The sequence below is a fragment of the Strix aluco genome, chromosome 5 (assembly GCF_031877795.1).
Source record: "Strix aluco isolate bStrAlu1 chromosome 5, bStrAlu1.hap1, whole genome shotgun sequence".
NCBI classification, from domain to species: domain Eukaryota; kingdom Metazoa; phylum Chordata; class Aves; order Strigiformes; family Strigidae; genus Strix; species Strix aluco.
The window spans coordinates 74231036-74246609 of record NC_133935.1 but is presented as its reverse complement, the minus strand read 5'-3'; the positions used below and the strand labels follow the sequence as shown (position 1 = coordinate 74246609).

Below are 15574 nucleotides of genomic sequence, written 5' to 3'. Positions count from 1 at the left end.
AGTATAACACACATTGGTAAAATCCCTCTGCATATAAACATTTATTACAGCTCCTAGGAGAAAGATGACTGTTTTCAGACATACCGTGCAGGCCAATGGCTCTGCACATTCCCAGCTCTGTGCTACACGGTTCCTGACAAGTTTCCCTGTTTGGAAGCTCCATGACATTTTGTGATATTAGCCATCCAAAGAATTCACCCACCTCTCTTCTGTCTTACTTTAACTTTTAAATGTATTCCATAACCAATAATCAAGCCTCTATGAAGCATATGTTGTTTTAATTTACAGTCAAGGAACAGATATTTAGTGACTTGCCCAAAGGAAGCTGGAAACAGCAGAGCATGGAAAAACTCTCAAATTACTGTATTTCTCTCAACCTGTTCAACTCAGTAACACTAACATAGCACTAATACGGCATCTTAGAAACAAATAGCAGCAAAATGTTAAAATCGGTTACCTGCTCCCTCCCAAAAGAACCTGCACCAAAGATTATTTTCCCTAGAAGATAAAAAAGAGTTGATCAAATAATATACGCAACCAACCACTGTTCAAATAACCAATGCAACTCACAATGCACAAGCTGTTCAAAAGAAAACTCAAAGCGTAAGATACTTGGTATCATATTTTCACTGGTGATTAGGACTTTGACAGACTTACGGCTGTAATTTAAATTTGAGTCCTGTATCACCCCATCCTGTCTACTGTGCCTTTCCGAAAAAATGTACTTCTCAGTAAAGCAGGAACATTTGCCTTCCACATAAAATAACTTCTGTCCTGCCAGAGTTTTCAACATGAAGGTAAAACTGAAATAGAATAGATCAATATCAGCTGTCCAGTTTTAGTTTGCTATCACAAAGCCATCTGAAGCCCTATTTTTCACTAGTACGTGGTCTCTCTTGGCTTTGTTAATTTAAGTGCTACATTTCAAAAAGATAAAAGTTTGGATATGCTTTCAAAGTATTATCGCCAACAAAATTTACTCTTCACACTTAGAAATGGCTCTCACCTTTAATACAGATGTGTACATACATGCAAATCCTAGCAATAATTTAAGAACGTTATTGGGAAATGGCTCTGTTAAAGAGAGGAGTTATTTCTATGTAAAGTTATGAATGCATTTTCTTATTCCCTATTTCATACTAGTGTTTTACAATGAAAACAGTAAGTCAAAATTTCTGATTTCTAAAAAAACTTTAATTATTCTTCCATTGTGCAGCTGTCAGCCGAAGACCTGAAGTGCTTTGGTTGCATTATTTTTTTTGTGAATACAGACAGACAATAGAGATATATATAAAATTCTTCTTAATAAGCATCTCAGCTCATAAATTAAAACCTATTTTTTGTAGCACAACAGCAGCACCAAGAAACCCTAACCAGGGTTCTTTGCCTCACTGTGTTAAGCAATTTCCTTGATCACAAACCATTTATATTCAGGTTGAAATTACTACTGGCAATTGCATGGTTTACTTTGATTCATTTCAATTTGATGATAAAACCTAGGAAAAAAAGCAGACTATACTAACTTCACCTACATTTAAGCAGGTTTCTACCATGGTAGCTGACCACTGAAGTAATCAGGAAACAAATCAAAATGGGACAAAGCGAAAGCAGTTAAGATGCCATTCTGTAACTGAGAATACTTGTCCCCACTGTCTCATTCTCACTTCTCACAACTCCAAAGGCTTCGTAACTGATGTCAAGATAGAGATGGATGGGGTGAAAACTGCTTGCACACTTCTCCCTGAAAGGATGCTTTCTAGTGGGCATTCAGCTTTACCTACAGTCACCTCCTAGATTCCTCTCCTAAAGGACAAGAGTTGGTGAAGAGCATCATAACCTGATCTACTGAAGGCTGAAGGCACATCACCAAAATCAACTTAATGTTAAGCTCTCTAGAGCAGGAAACGTCTCTTTGTCCGGTAGTATGACACCATGAACAATGAGGTCTGTTACGAGGACTCCAAGACACAACAAACATACACATAAATACCATCTGTAACAGTAAATGAAAGCTCAGTAATATAATAAGCTGCTAAAATATCTAATATAATTAGCAAGGATAACTCACTTGAGCTCAACTCTAAAATCAAATCTATTCATAGCCCCAAAATTTTCCCTAAGAACAATATGCAGTCATATTTTACTTTGTGTCTCTCCCTTTTTTTTCCTTCTTTTTTTTAAAGGAAGCATTTGAAGGTAAAGCTTTAACCTTTGCCAAAAAAGAGGTTAACACCTGGTCAAAAGAAGATCTCCTAACCAAGAGAGGAACCTCCATGCCCTCACACTTCCTACAAAAAAACAGAAATCAGTTTCTTCCTGACACTGATACTTTCTTTCTCTTTACTTGTCTAGAGCAAAACATATTTCCTGTAAGCCTCAGTTATTACAAGTCTTTTCAGTAAAACTCTAGCTTTTAAGTAAACTATCTAGTTCTAGCAGACCATGACAGGACTCATGGGATTCTTTTTTTTCTATTTTGCTTTGTGTTTAGAAAAGCTAAGTTACTTTCACTCCAGTGAGTGCATTACACACTGGATACTCTTTGCATCTGCGTATATTTTGGTGTTTCTACATTACATAGTTAAAGTAAGACTAACTAGAAAAAAGCCAGAACTAAATGCTTACTTATCTCAGTAGATCATCTTAAATGAAGATGCCATGTTTTCAAAAGGATACGAATTCCATTCATTCCAGAAATTTTGAAGTCATCAATTAGCTGTACAACCATATCCTTGTTGGGATCATTAGGGTCACTTTCACGAACCTAAACCAAGAATGTAAACACTGCCATTTTAGGAAAATATTCAGTTTAAAACACTAATTACTTAGCTTTCGACATGAAGTTAAATAATATTTTGGAACTTCAGAAATCACGGAAACACATAATAAACCAGCTATTCAGAAAAAATAAATACAAAAAAGTTTAAAACCAATATTCAGATACATTTTTTTAATTCATTATTACTACTATTATTGTTATTGAGCACGGTATTGCATGAGTGATACTTACACATTTGAGCAACTTTATTTCATCCAAGGCTGTCTCTGTATAATGCTGGGCACTTTTTACAACTTTCATTGCAACAAACCTTTTCCCCCTTGAAAAAACCAAAAACATTCTCAACAGGTGCTCTGAGCTAAAACAAAAATACTTCAGAGGTTGGGAAATTTTAAATAGAATATTTCATAGCCTAATGTATTCTGAGAGACAACACTGAAATTACACTTAAAACCAACTTTTACAAAGTTCTGTTAACAGTCTGATTTATTGAATATTTTGTCTCCTTGATGCTTATGTCTTCAAAAGAGGAATTTGGTTACATGTTTTATCATTCAATCAAGGTACAATTACATTTTTTCATTAAGGATACAACAGATATAAAAACATTAGCTTATTCTTGCACATCCAAGACAACGTGCGAATTCAATAAGTAAAGCTAATCTGTCAAAGAAAATAGAATTACACTTATTTCTGAGAGCTTTTATAAACTTCATGTTTAACCAAGAGCAAAATAAGACTGCAGGCATTTCTCTGCATAAAAAGATAGCAAACATTTACATAACTTTATCATGCATGTAAAACAAAAATTACTGCAAACAAAATAAAGTAACATATTAAGAAAAAAGTAAATGGAAATAAATAGTTTTCTTACTGCATATCCCAGCATAGCCAGACTGTAGAGAAGTGTCCCCATCCTAACTTTCTAATAACGTGATATCGGCCATTGAAAAGATCACCAATTTTCACTGGATGATAGCCTCCTTTCATGAAAAAAATGAGTAGAAAAAGAATATTCAGAAAACCAACAATAATTCCCAGGTTTTCAAGTAATTCTTGCAGTATAAATTTTCCTCTTCAAATTGTCCTGTACTATAAATAGGAAATCTAAAGAAAATTTTACTCATATTAAAAATTCTGCCCTACTTGGCCTGGAGGGGAAAAACTCGTGTCCTGTAACTACTGTAGAGTTTATTCATCCTTCTCTCTTATGACTTTTATTTGTGGTAATATTACCATCTGTTCTCTATTTCCTCAGGCTTATCTTCCACTTCACAGAGAGTACAGGAAAGATCTACATTATTTCTTTACCATATTTGAAGCTTCTCAGTCAACATATTTTAGATGATTGCAGAATTTCAACAGAGATTGTTTTAATTCCCATTTGCTTTCTACTAATAAAGGCAATAAAATACTTCCTGAGAAAATGTTAAGAACAATGTAGACTTTATTGATGCTCTTCTGCTTGGCTCCAGACCCATAGCGCCAATGCATTTTTCTCATGTCTGAGGTTTTTGCAGTGAGGAAGGCAGACACAGGCTTTGTCTGAACTGCTCTTTAATTACCGAAGTCTGCAGTCCTAACTTACACCACTACACAGGTCCCCAAAAGCCCCATTAGGCAGAAAGGCCAACAGGAGAGAGTAGGCTGGAGCTCAGGTTTCTAGGCAGTGTGAGGAGGTGTAATGAAGCTTTTTATTTCCTTCGTATTTTAAGAGGCATTCTTCCTCCCAGTCAAGCACAGGGAAGACAGTGATCATACAAGATTATTATTCAGACCTTAACACACTAATAATAACATCCACAACTTTGCCTAAATTGCAAACAAATAATAAAGCTGCACCATGCAACCCTCCAGAACCTCACCAGCAGCAGACTGTGAGCAGTTGTCAAGGAATCACTTCCACAGCTATTTACGGTCCTTCACAATGTCACGCCCCACCGTCCTTTGGCAGGCTCCTCAGTTACTGACTATTGCACTTAAAATTAGGAAAACCTCAGACTACTTTCTCTAAACTACCATATTTGTTTTGAAACCCCCTGAAAATCTTGTTAGAACTGGTGCCCAGTTAAGACAACAATGTGAACTTATCACTTAATTCCTTGGATTTAAAACAGGGTCTTCTCTCTTATCGCCTTTTTATCTGTGCAACAGCAACATCAAATCTGGATATGTTCATGTCCTTTCTTTGCTAATAACATCTTTTGCCTTAACAGAAGTTCAAGAGTCTATTTGTGAACTTTTCTCAAATGCTTCCAGAGCAGATTAATAAATTTAACACAACTGTATGATAGAACTACAAAGATTACATATTCAACAGAACAATAATGCTTAAATAATGTATTACTTTATATGTTGGTATGTCTAAACTGAAACTCTAAAGCACACACAGCTTCGATATTTGTATGTTAAGGTGTAACTTCAGGCTCAGCAGACACTTGCTGGTTTGCTCAGCCTCAACCAAAAGCTGACCCATCCGACATGGCTGCAGCTGCCCAGACTCCCGCACAGAATACCGCTGGCAGAGACTCAAACAGCTTGAGCCAGAGCATCAGGGAAGCAGCAATCACAAGTATTCGTCTCGGCAGGGGCGGGTCTGAACCAACTGACAGCAACAAACAATTGCAGATGGGCAACGCAAGTCTCAGCTACATACAGTGCTGACTTCACGCACCTCCCTGCCCACCTGCCTCCCACATTATACCTCCACAGAGGGTCAAGTGTGTTCACCAGGCACACAAATTAGTCCGATATGTACAGGTAGGATGGACGAACACACAGAGCGCAGTCTCAGATCCCCCAGCCTAGCAGTAAAGTGTTGAAGTTTCATCTTTTCCATGAAAATTTGCACAAATCTATGAAGACCCAGATACGAGAACAACCTTTAAACTTTTAACCCATGAGACCTGTATACTTACTATCACACACAATATTGCATTTCACGAAACATTAGGTATACAGACACCAGTATTTTCAGTTAAAAAAGAGCAAAGGAAAAAGAAGGCCCTAGTTCAGGAGCAGCACAGGACATTACAGGAAGACCAAGACATACAGACCCAGCCTAGGACTAAGTACCAGGAGTCCCCCTTGGGGGAAGACCACCCGCCTCCCCTCCATCACTGGGAAGGAAATGTTCATGAAAAACTGCCAGGACAACTCACCTAGCAACCTAAAAGGATACTTTCATTTCCACTGCTGAATTGTGTCAACCTCAGTAAGAATGTGCAACACTGCCAAGTGGGAATTCCTTACTTTCCAAACAAAAAACAGATCACATTTGAAACACCCGACTGGATTTAGAGTCCAAGAAAGGAGGAGGGACATGGATTTACTAAGTGTTGACTATTAAGCTGTCCACTTCATTTGCAAAAAGAAACAGTATCAGCCACATACGAAACCCAAGTCTATTCAGCAAGGTTTCTATAATAATGAAGCTGAAATAAACTCACATATACAAATCCATACTGATAGAAACATTAAAAACAAAACTAAATTTTGATTTGTCTATTTAACCATCCTTGCAGTAACAGCTGATTAAAATATTTTTCAATCTGAATAAATATAATCATATTTTAAGACAGCTATTGACTGATTTAAAACAAAAAAAAGTATTACTCTTCGGTAAATTCTTTCCATAAAACTCTATCTAGGATGATGAAGTGACAGATGTGAGTGGAAGGTTAAGAGAACATACAGCAATTCTACCTTTCCATTACTGAAAAGGTCTGCATTTGCGAAATGAATCAAGTCTACTGACCTGGCAGCAAGAATTACATAAAACATTTCCACGTAATTCTCTATCACTCTAACATTTCTTCCAATTTGAGTTTTGTCCTGCATGTATCATTGCATTAAAACAGTGAGAAGTATGAAATATTATTCTCTGTATAATCACTATTCCTCTGGAAACAGATAAAATTAGAAAAACTGAAAAGTATTTAACATCTAGTTTTAACACCTCTCCATGGTTTGCAAACAGATTTTGAAATTCAAATATACAAATATTTCTGGAACATTTTACAATCTTCCTAAGTATCTAGTCCCATTAAATAATTCCTTAACAGTTACGTGGCTTCAGATGTATATGAAAACACAATTCATGCAGCTTTTTGCACTGCCAGAAGGGTGTAAGTGGGCCTTCAAGTATACAAAACAATGTCTAGAAGTAACTTTTTTGCGCTAAACAAAATATTTGCCTTTTTAACATGTTAACAGCATAACACTCAATGATGAAGAATTTAAATACAGGTAAAGATATGTTTCAAAGAACAGTTTAAGTAAACTGCCTCTCTGCAGATAGCTTTTGGCATACTTGTGCTTCAAAGGTTGAAAAATAATAAAAAACTTGGGATATTCATCACAGACAGGAAAGAGAACACCCTGCAGAGGAAATCAGTCAAACACACCAAAGTCAAGTTAATAAACTGGGGGTCAGTAAATTATTTTAGTAAAATCTATGTATTGCAAGAATAACAATACTGTATATGTAAAAGTCATGTTCTTTTGGTCCCTACAGCACTGTCATAATAAATTATAACAATACACCAGCATATGTTGCAGATACCAACAGTGGTAGCATATTCTCTGACTATATACTTCACAAGATGCTTTCTATTGTCCAAGAGCCACAACAGGAACAGTTTTGGAAATAATCTATTACCGTTCCTGTACACATTACTCCCTGATTATTCATGTCAGCAACATATTCATGTACAGGTTGTGGACAACCAGGTAATAACACGTTTAGTTAAATGCATTTTAAAAGCTTATGTCATCCAATGACGAATATAATTAAGTTCTTCATGATACAGAAAGTATTTCTAAATAGTAGTAACAAGAAAGCATCTATGCAAAATTAATGGGCTGAGAAGAATTACGTGGTTTTGGAAAAACAATATTGCTATTTGAAAATATACAATGTATAAGTGGCACTGCTGATAATGTAACAAAAACCCCTGTTGTGCTATTTACTGCCGCACACAGAAAAAAAGTCTCTCACAGCTAGCTAGCTAGCTAGCTACATGCACTCAAGAAAGAGGGTCAGAAAAATGAGATCATTATTCCTAAATGTCTCCTGAATGTATTGGTAATTGTGGCTGGCTAGTTCTATGTTTGTATAGGGAATTATTCCCTTTGTGAACTGGATGAATGGGAGACATCTCCAGGGAGCAAAGAAGATGATCAGAGAAGGAAAGAATTCCAATTACATCCATGACACAACAGGCTCTTGAAAAAAAAAAAAAAAAATCTCCAAGTGTTTCAAGGCTTTTCAGAAAAGAAGAAAAACTGGTTCACTGTCTAAGTACCCCTTGAAAAATCATGTAGTTGGACTTTGGTATTTTCATTCCTTAAACAAATAAAGATTTGAAAAGCATTTAATGTAAATTCAGTGACACCAACAGAAGTAATTTCAGAGATCTGAACAGGCCCTGGAGGAAGCCCCCAGGAAACAGAGATTAGTCTGCTTTACACCAATGGCTGTCAGTAGTCTCTTTCACTAAGAGTGAAAGAGTTTGCTAATTCAAACTAATCCAATTTCCTGATTAAAAATACTGTTATGACTATTTACTAACCACCATGTAATGCGGTGAAGATGTGACGCCAGCACATAGTAACATATCCTTAAAAATAAAAAATAAAAATAAAATTAGTAACAAAAATACCATGGCAATGGGAAGTACAGTCAACAGGTAAAATGTTGAATTAATCAAAAAAATTAACTATATACTCCCTCATCAGAATTGCCCTTCTATGAAATTTCAGACTGGGGTTGAGAACAGATGAAGTATGCTCTGTGCCACACTCAAAAATCCTGGGAGATTGCCATTTTGAAGATAAAATTAGGAAGAAAAGAGACAGTCCAGTAATAAATGATAATTTCCAAATATTTATCTTCCACTCTGTAAATACCCCAAACAGAAAAACATATTCAAACTAATAACACACCTCTCAAAAAAATGGAAATAATGCATCAAAAGCCATCCCTTGGTGTAAGTTACCAAATAACTCATTCCCCAACTGAATATAAAATAAACAAACAGGAAGTCTGTATGGCCCCAGATCATCCCAATCTGGCCATTTGATTCAGATTCTTATGGTAACCTTCCCTTCAGTTCAAACCCAGTAGACTAAAAGAATCATAGGATGGTTTGGGTTGGAAGGGACGTTAAAAACCATCTGGTTCCAAGCCCCCTGCCATGGGTAGGGACACCTTCCACTAGAGCAGGTTGCTCAAAGCCCCGTCCAACCTGGCCTTGAACACTTCCAGGGAGGGGCAGCCACAGCTTCTCTGGGCAACATGTTCCACTGTCGTCTCATCACACTCACAGTAAAGATTTTCTTCCTTATATCTAACCTAAGTCTACCCTCTTTCAGTTAAAAACTGTAACCCCTCATCCTATCACTACACTCCCTGATAAAGAGTCCCTCCCCATCTTTCCTGTAGCCTCCTTTAAGTACTGGAAGGCCGCTCTAAGGTCTTCCTGGAGCCTTCTCTTCTTCAGGCTGAACAACCCCAACTCTCTCAGCCTGTCCTCATAGGGGAGGTGCTCCAGTCCCCTGATCATCTTCATGTCCCTCCTCTGGACTCGCTCGAGCAGGTCCATGTCCTTCTTATGTTGGGGGCCCCAGAGTTGGACACAGCACTGCAGGGGGTGTCTCATGAGAGTGGAGTAGAGGAGGAGAATCACCTCCCTCGGCCTGCGGGCCACACTCCTCTTGATGCAGCCCAGGATACGGTTGGCTGTCTGGGCTGTGAGCGCACATTGCTGGCTCATAGTCAGTTTTTCATCCACTGATACCCCAAGTCCTTCTCCACAGAGCTGCTCTCAATCCACTCATTGCCCAGCCTGTATCTGTGCTTGGGATTGCCCTGACCCACAATGAAGGACCTTGCACTTGGCCTTGTTAAACTTCATGAGGTTTGCACAGGCCCACCTCTCAAGCCTGTCCAGGTCCCTCTGGATGGCACATCCCTTCCCTTCAGCGTGTTGACCACACCACACAGCTTGGTGTCATCGGCAAACTTACTGAGGGTGCACTCAATCCCACTGTCCATGTTGCCAGCCAAAGATGTTAAACAGCGCTGGTCCCAACACCGACCCCTGGGGAACATCGCTCGTCACTGCCCTCCACACTGACATCAAGCTGTTGAATGCAACTCTGAGTGTGACCATCCAGCCAATTCCTTATCCACTGAGTGGTCCATCCATCAAATCCATGTCTCTCCAATTTAGAGATAAGGATGTCATGCAGGACAGTGTCAAATGCTTCGCACAAGTCCAGGTAGATGATGAAGATGAGGAAGGAAATGTACTGATCAGTCTTACAGGAAATTACGGTCAGAAAATAGGTAAATCTTCTACTGGAGCATCAAAAGCACTGTTCTTGCAGAAACAAACAGTACAACATTCAAATGAACCAAAGCTTGAACCCTCTTTAACATACTTCCATCAGTTCAGAGCTTCAAGACCAGAAGAATTCAGAAGAACCTTTAAGCATACAGAAGTTCTCTTTATTTTTTCAGGAAACTTGCAAGTATTCTTAGTGTAACATGTAGTTCATTTTAAAAGTATACAGATCTCACTACTTACCTGCTGTAGTCACAGAGACTCTAGTTAAACGGGTGACTTATAAGCAGGCTGTAAACTTAGACTATTTTTTTGTTTGTTTTGTGATCTAGCTTCTCCAGATGGTGACAATTAGCAAGAGATACTGGAACACAGACAACAATGAATTGTTTGAAATTAAATGCATGCCTTACTTCAAGGAAGAATAAAGTGGGGGCCTTGAAATGCTTAATTTCAAGGAAATACATATGTTTACAAATAAACAGTTGTTTAAACAACAAATCCTTACTCACTGATGGAAGACGTTACAGATACCAAAAGAGTTATCCTAAGGAACAAATGTAACAGAAATAATTAAAAAAAAAAATGCTTTAGTGACACGTTTTTCTTTTCCCTGTTACAGACTTCAACATTTAGTTTGAGTTTACTGTTTGATTTTCACTACTGGTATCTGTAAGCCACTTAAACATTTGAAATAATAATAAAACTTCTTAGACCAAAATGAAATAGCCACTTTCAATTGTTAAATCTGAAAATACAAACCAACTTGTTCCAGGCTGGGAGAGTGGATTCTTAAAATAGCACATCTCCAGGCTTACACAGAAACTTCTGATTAAGACATCATCATATTTGACAGAAAGTGTTTCTTGATACGCAGAATACCAGCTATTGTCAATGTGCATACAGTGCTTTTTGGCTGTTCAAAAACATTCATCTGAAGTGATAAAACTTTGATGTTTCCTAAAGTAAATTCACATCCTTGAAATCTACTACAATAGATAACCCAAAGTTGTTAGACCTGTTATTCAGCATTTTTCATGTAAGCACAGTACACATTTTACCCTAGTGGGAACAGAATTGCAACTTTAGCGGTAACATTAAAACAAACTTAAGTACTGAAACTGTGGTACTGGAGTCACATGTTTTTATGCATTTAGCAATATTTTAAAAATTAATATAAGCAACTACAAAAATTAAGGAAATCAAGAGCTAAGACAAAGATAAGGAGAGCCTCAGACAATGCTTGAGGGCTGTGAAAGACAACATGTGAAACAGAAGCATGTAACATGTTGGGCTGGTGCAGGTGAGAGAAGTAAGGGGAAAAAAAGATAGAGATTAAAAAATAAATGTAGTTGATGTCATGAAAGGCATCAAGGCATTTTAGAACCTTTTGGAGTGTGGGAGGGGTTGTTTCAGTCTGGGTGGTTTTGTTTCTCTTACAACTAAGAAACAGAGATTTCTTCTCTATTCTTATAGCTAGGATGTCAGGAAGACAACAGGGATGCAATATTTGTGTATTTATTGTAAAATGTATAAATAAGGTACGGCTAAGTGGAAAAGTAAAGCTGAAGACAGTTGTGCATCTGGACCCCAAATGAGCAGTTGTTCATAACTCTTGTATAAATAAATTCCATGATTAAAGATCAGGTCTTTAAAAACCTCACAAGAACCAGCGTTGGGATTTGCATGACAATGTTTACCCTCATCGATGCTGCTGAACTGCACACACCTTTACAGTAATCCGCAGGATCCTCTTGCTCCTCATCGTCGGACCCTAAAATCTCCTCCTCTGGCTCTGGCGGGGTAGGCTCAGGCAGGGGTGGAGGTGGGGGCGGGGGTGGAGGTGGAGGTGCGGAGGGAGCTTTCTGTTGAGGCTCTGGCCTGAAAATGAAAGAGAGCGCACACTTAGTAAAGAGCTTCCTCACAGGGGTAACCCAACCCTTCAGAGGGGAAGAAAAAACACCTTGGGAAATACCAGTGAAGCGTGTCTCACTTATGTTCTCACTGTCATCTTTTGTATCACCCATGGGACCCCAGAGAGGCACAGAGAGAGATGCACCCAACCAGACCAAAAGTAGGTCTCAAGTGAATTTGGACTTACTCACGGGAACAGTTTGCAAAAGATATATAAAATATATAATCAGATATGGACAAGCTTTTAGAATTCCTGATGAGCAAATGAGAAGTTAGACCTATCTTCTTGAGCATGACAGAAGAAATATTTTTCAGAGAATATCAAGTTATTTGAAAGCTCCTGCCTGGTAGCTTAAGGAAGAGAGATTTCATTAATACACAGCAAGAAACAGTCTTCTAGCGACACTGACCCAAACCAGATGACTTAATGCACTTCTCATCTGTAGCCACTGCCAAGACTATGGAAAGCTGTATCAGTATTCAAAATACTAAAAACAGCTATTTGGAAGAGAAAAAAAATTAATCATCCTAGGTAGCCTATGATGCACTTCCAGAACACACACAGCATGCTTTAATATGCACTAATTGAAAACAAAACAAAACCACACCACCAAAACCCAACACTGCCAACCAAGAAGTGTTTTTCTGTCTGTCTTACATCTCCAGTTTAGAAAAAACAAAAAAGTGAAATATGTTTTACATCCTATTCCAAGAAAGGCTGTACTTGATATTTCTAAACACCTACAGTTTACTCACATTTTGAAATTCTGAGTATTTTCGATACACATAAAAAATTCAATTCAGGATTGAAGCATACTTGTTTGTCAAATAACTAAGAAAGCCTTCTCCAAACAGGTTGATGCTGTTATTTTTTGTATTCACGCTTCATACAAATAAAAGGATATATACTTGCCAAATAATATACTTGCAAAATACATTTGCGAAGTAACTTAAAGCATTTGTGCCATCAAAAGCTGCTATCATTTGCATTTTTATCTACTTCAAAACTAAGCTGAGTGAAAAATATCGTATTAACAGTATTTTGTCATTCATACAATAAAAAAACAGATATCTGTAATTTGCTGATTTTTCAGCTCCCAAAATTCTGATTCAAATACTTCCCTGAGCATGAGTAAAAACTGCATTTATCTTTATCCCACTCCTATAGTCCTCCTCCTTATAATTCCCACCACCACTTTTTCTTTTTACACACTGCAATTGTTCAAGACAGACAGAGCATTTGGAGTCGAAGAGTACACAGTTGGTCAGAAATAAATTCCACTGGCAACATGCACCGCCTGCACAGCAGCTGCTATTATGCCTTTGCTTTAAAGGACATTACTGGAAGTTGCATGCATACCAAATTTATCTGCCTGCTACCCCTTTCAGATATAACATTCTTCTGTTCGTTCAGTAAATAGCCAGATTTAAAAAGGAGTATTTGGAACTAATATATTAAAGGCTTAAGTTATGATGAGAAATCTACCCAAATAAATAAATGTATGTAATTTTTAACCACATAATGCTTAGGACAGAATAGAAGAGAGACAAGGGATCCATTTGTAGGGTAAATAATAAATATGTCTGCCCGTGCTCCTACTTACATAAATTATGCTTTTTTTTTTTTTGCCTTTATCTTTCCTCTTTTGTTCCCAACAGATGTCTCTATATTGTACATTGCGAGGAAAGTAAACCGATACAGCAAATGGAAGGTACAGCACATTCTCTGACCACTTAATCTTACTACACATTAGATTAATGGCCCTCCAATAGCCTGGTTTCATGGTGTCAGCGAGCGATGGCCCCTACGCCCAGTCTGATCTTGGCCGAAAGCTTTAATCAAACAAATCATAGTATACAGATCTACATTACAAACCTTGAAATCTCACCTACTGGGCACAAGACTATTTTGGATACACAGATCAAGACTATGAACACTTAAAAATTAATAATGCTAATGATGAGCAAGAAAAATAAAGCGTAGTAAAATAGCCTGCACTTCATCAATATATCTGAAAGCAGTGTGCCAGGTAACACAGGCACATCCATCAGTGCTTGCAGTCCTTATTTTGGACAGTACCATCATTTTACCTCACTCTGACCACAAGTTTCAATGTTATTATTTTGGTCACCTAAGACAGTACAAATACAGCAAAACCTAGGGTAGGTTAGGGCAATGCGGTACAGGGGTCATAAGTTCAAGAATCCACTGAAGTTGTGCCAATTTTGTCTTTTAAGATAACAACTACTTGCTCGATTTCTTCACATGATAAATATAATACTTTAAAAAGAATTAGAAGCATTTCTGGAATTGAGATTCACGCACTTTGTTGCTCATTTTGAAATAAACGTCAAGGAATACCAAGAATCTCCTTCCATGAGAGGAAGTGCACATCCCAAGATTTAAAAAAAGCCAATATTTGAATTTATTGCTAGGGAAATAGACTAAGAAAATAGACCTGCTTCTGAGTCTCTTTCAAGCTACTATATTTGATTTTGTTTTGAAAAGGGTTATTTTTTTCCTGTCTCCAATCCTAGTTGTATTTCGTATTCAGGAGTGCTTTGTTATTGTCCTTTGTGGACATCAGGAAGGAAGATAAGATACTACTTTATTTCCTTCTGGAGTTATTCATGATTTTATCTGTGAATAACAAAACACTGATTTAAACAGAGGAAGATCTTTGATTTGTCCTTTTAGCTTTGCTTGCACCTTTTGAAGCAATCAAATATTAGTACATGATGAAGGATGAAGGAAAGAAATGCTGCCAAGTTACATCAGTCTGACTATTAATTCTGCATTATTGGCTTATTTTTCTATTTTTTGCTTCAGCTTAGAATTTTCAGCAATGGATTCTTAGCATTGTTCTTTGGTTTTATTCACTTTTACTTTTCTGGGGTATATGTAAAGATCAAGTCTTCAACACTTGACTTGGCTGCTTAAATTCTGCCTACGAGTTGAGTAACTCATCCTGGCATCACCAATGCTTGCTCTTCTGCCAATACACATTTTCACAGTGTTACGTAGGACATCAGTTGATGAGAGAACTCCAGTTTTGCTATTTCTTAGTAGCCCTTTTACTGAATTGGAAAGATAAGCTATGATGAATGTTTCAACAATATCCTCCTTTGCGATGTATGGCATGAATATATACTTGATTCAGCTTAGATTTCATTTTTCCAGTACAGAGTTTGTTAAAATGTAAATTATTTTTTCTTCAAAGTGGACTTTAAAACATCTTTGACATTAAAAATCTAGTCATTAAGAAAGCTGTGAGTAATAAACATGTATGCTAATCTCCATTTCCTTTTCAGAAAAATAATTGTCAAAAACTATCATAACAAGCTATTCAACAGCTGCATTATTTTAAGTTATTACTCTTTCTTATTTCCTAAAACATTGTATGTAGTGATATGCATCAGGTAATGCATGCATGCAGAGGCATATACTAAATTTGTTTTTCTTTTTTCCGAAGTAACCACTTGGTACTTTTTGGTCTACCACTACTAGGTGGTAGTGGACATCACCATCCAA

At 37.3% G+C, this 15574-nt stretch overlaps 1 protein-coding gene across 6 annotated transcripts in view; it reads right to left on the bottom strand.

Moving 5' to 3' along the window:
- The window catches only part of SRPK2 (SRSF protein kinase 2), a 148429-nt gene that overhangs the window by 40228 nt on the left and 92627 nt on the right, over positions 1-15574 (bottom strand). For 5 of the 6 annotated variants that reach the window (XM_074827832.1, XM_074827835.1, XM_074827836.1 and 2 more), the window contains 4 exons: positions 11858-12009; positions 3654-3762; positions 3011-3098; positions 2677-2764 (listed from right to left, as the gene is read on the bottom strand). In XM_074827832.1, coding sequence (XP_074683933.1) covers positions 2677-2764; positions 3011-3098; positions 3654-3762; positions 11858-12009 — 437 coding nt within the window. Of the gene's footprint in view, positions 1-2676; positions 2765-3010; positions 3099-3653; positions 3763-9808; positions 9996-11857; positions 12010-15574 lie in introns of those variants that run through there. The other variant, XM_074827837.1, reaches the window with a different exon arrangement.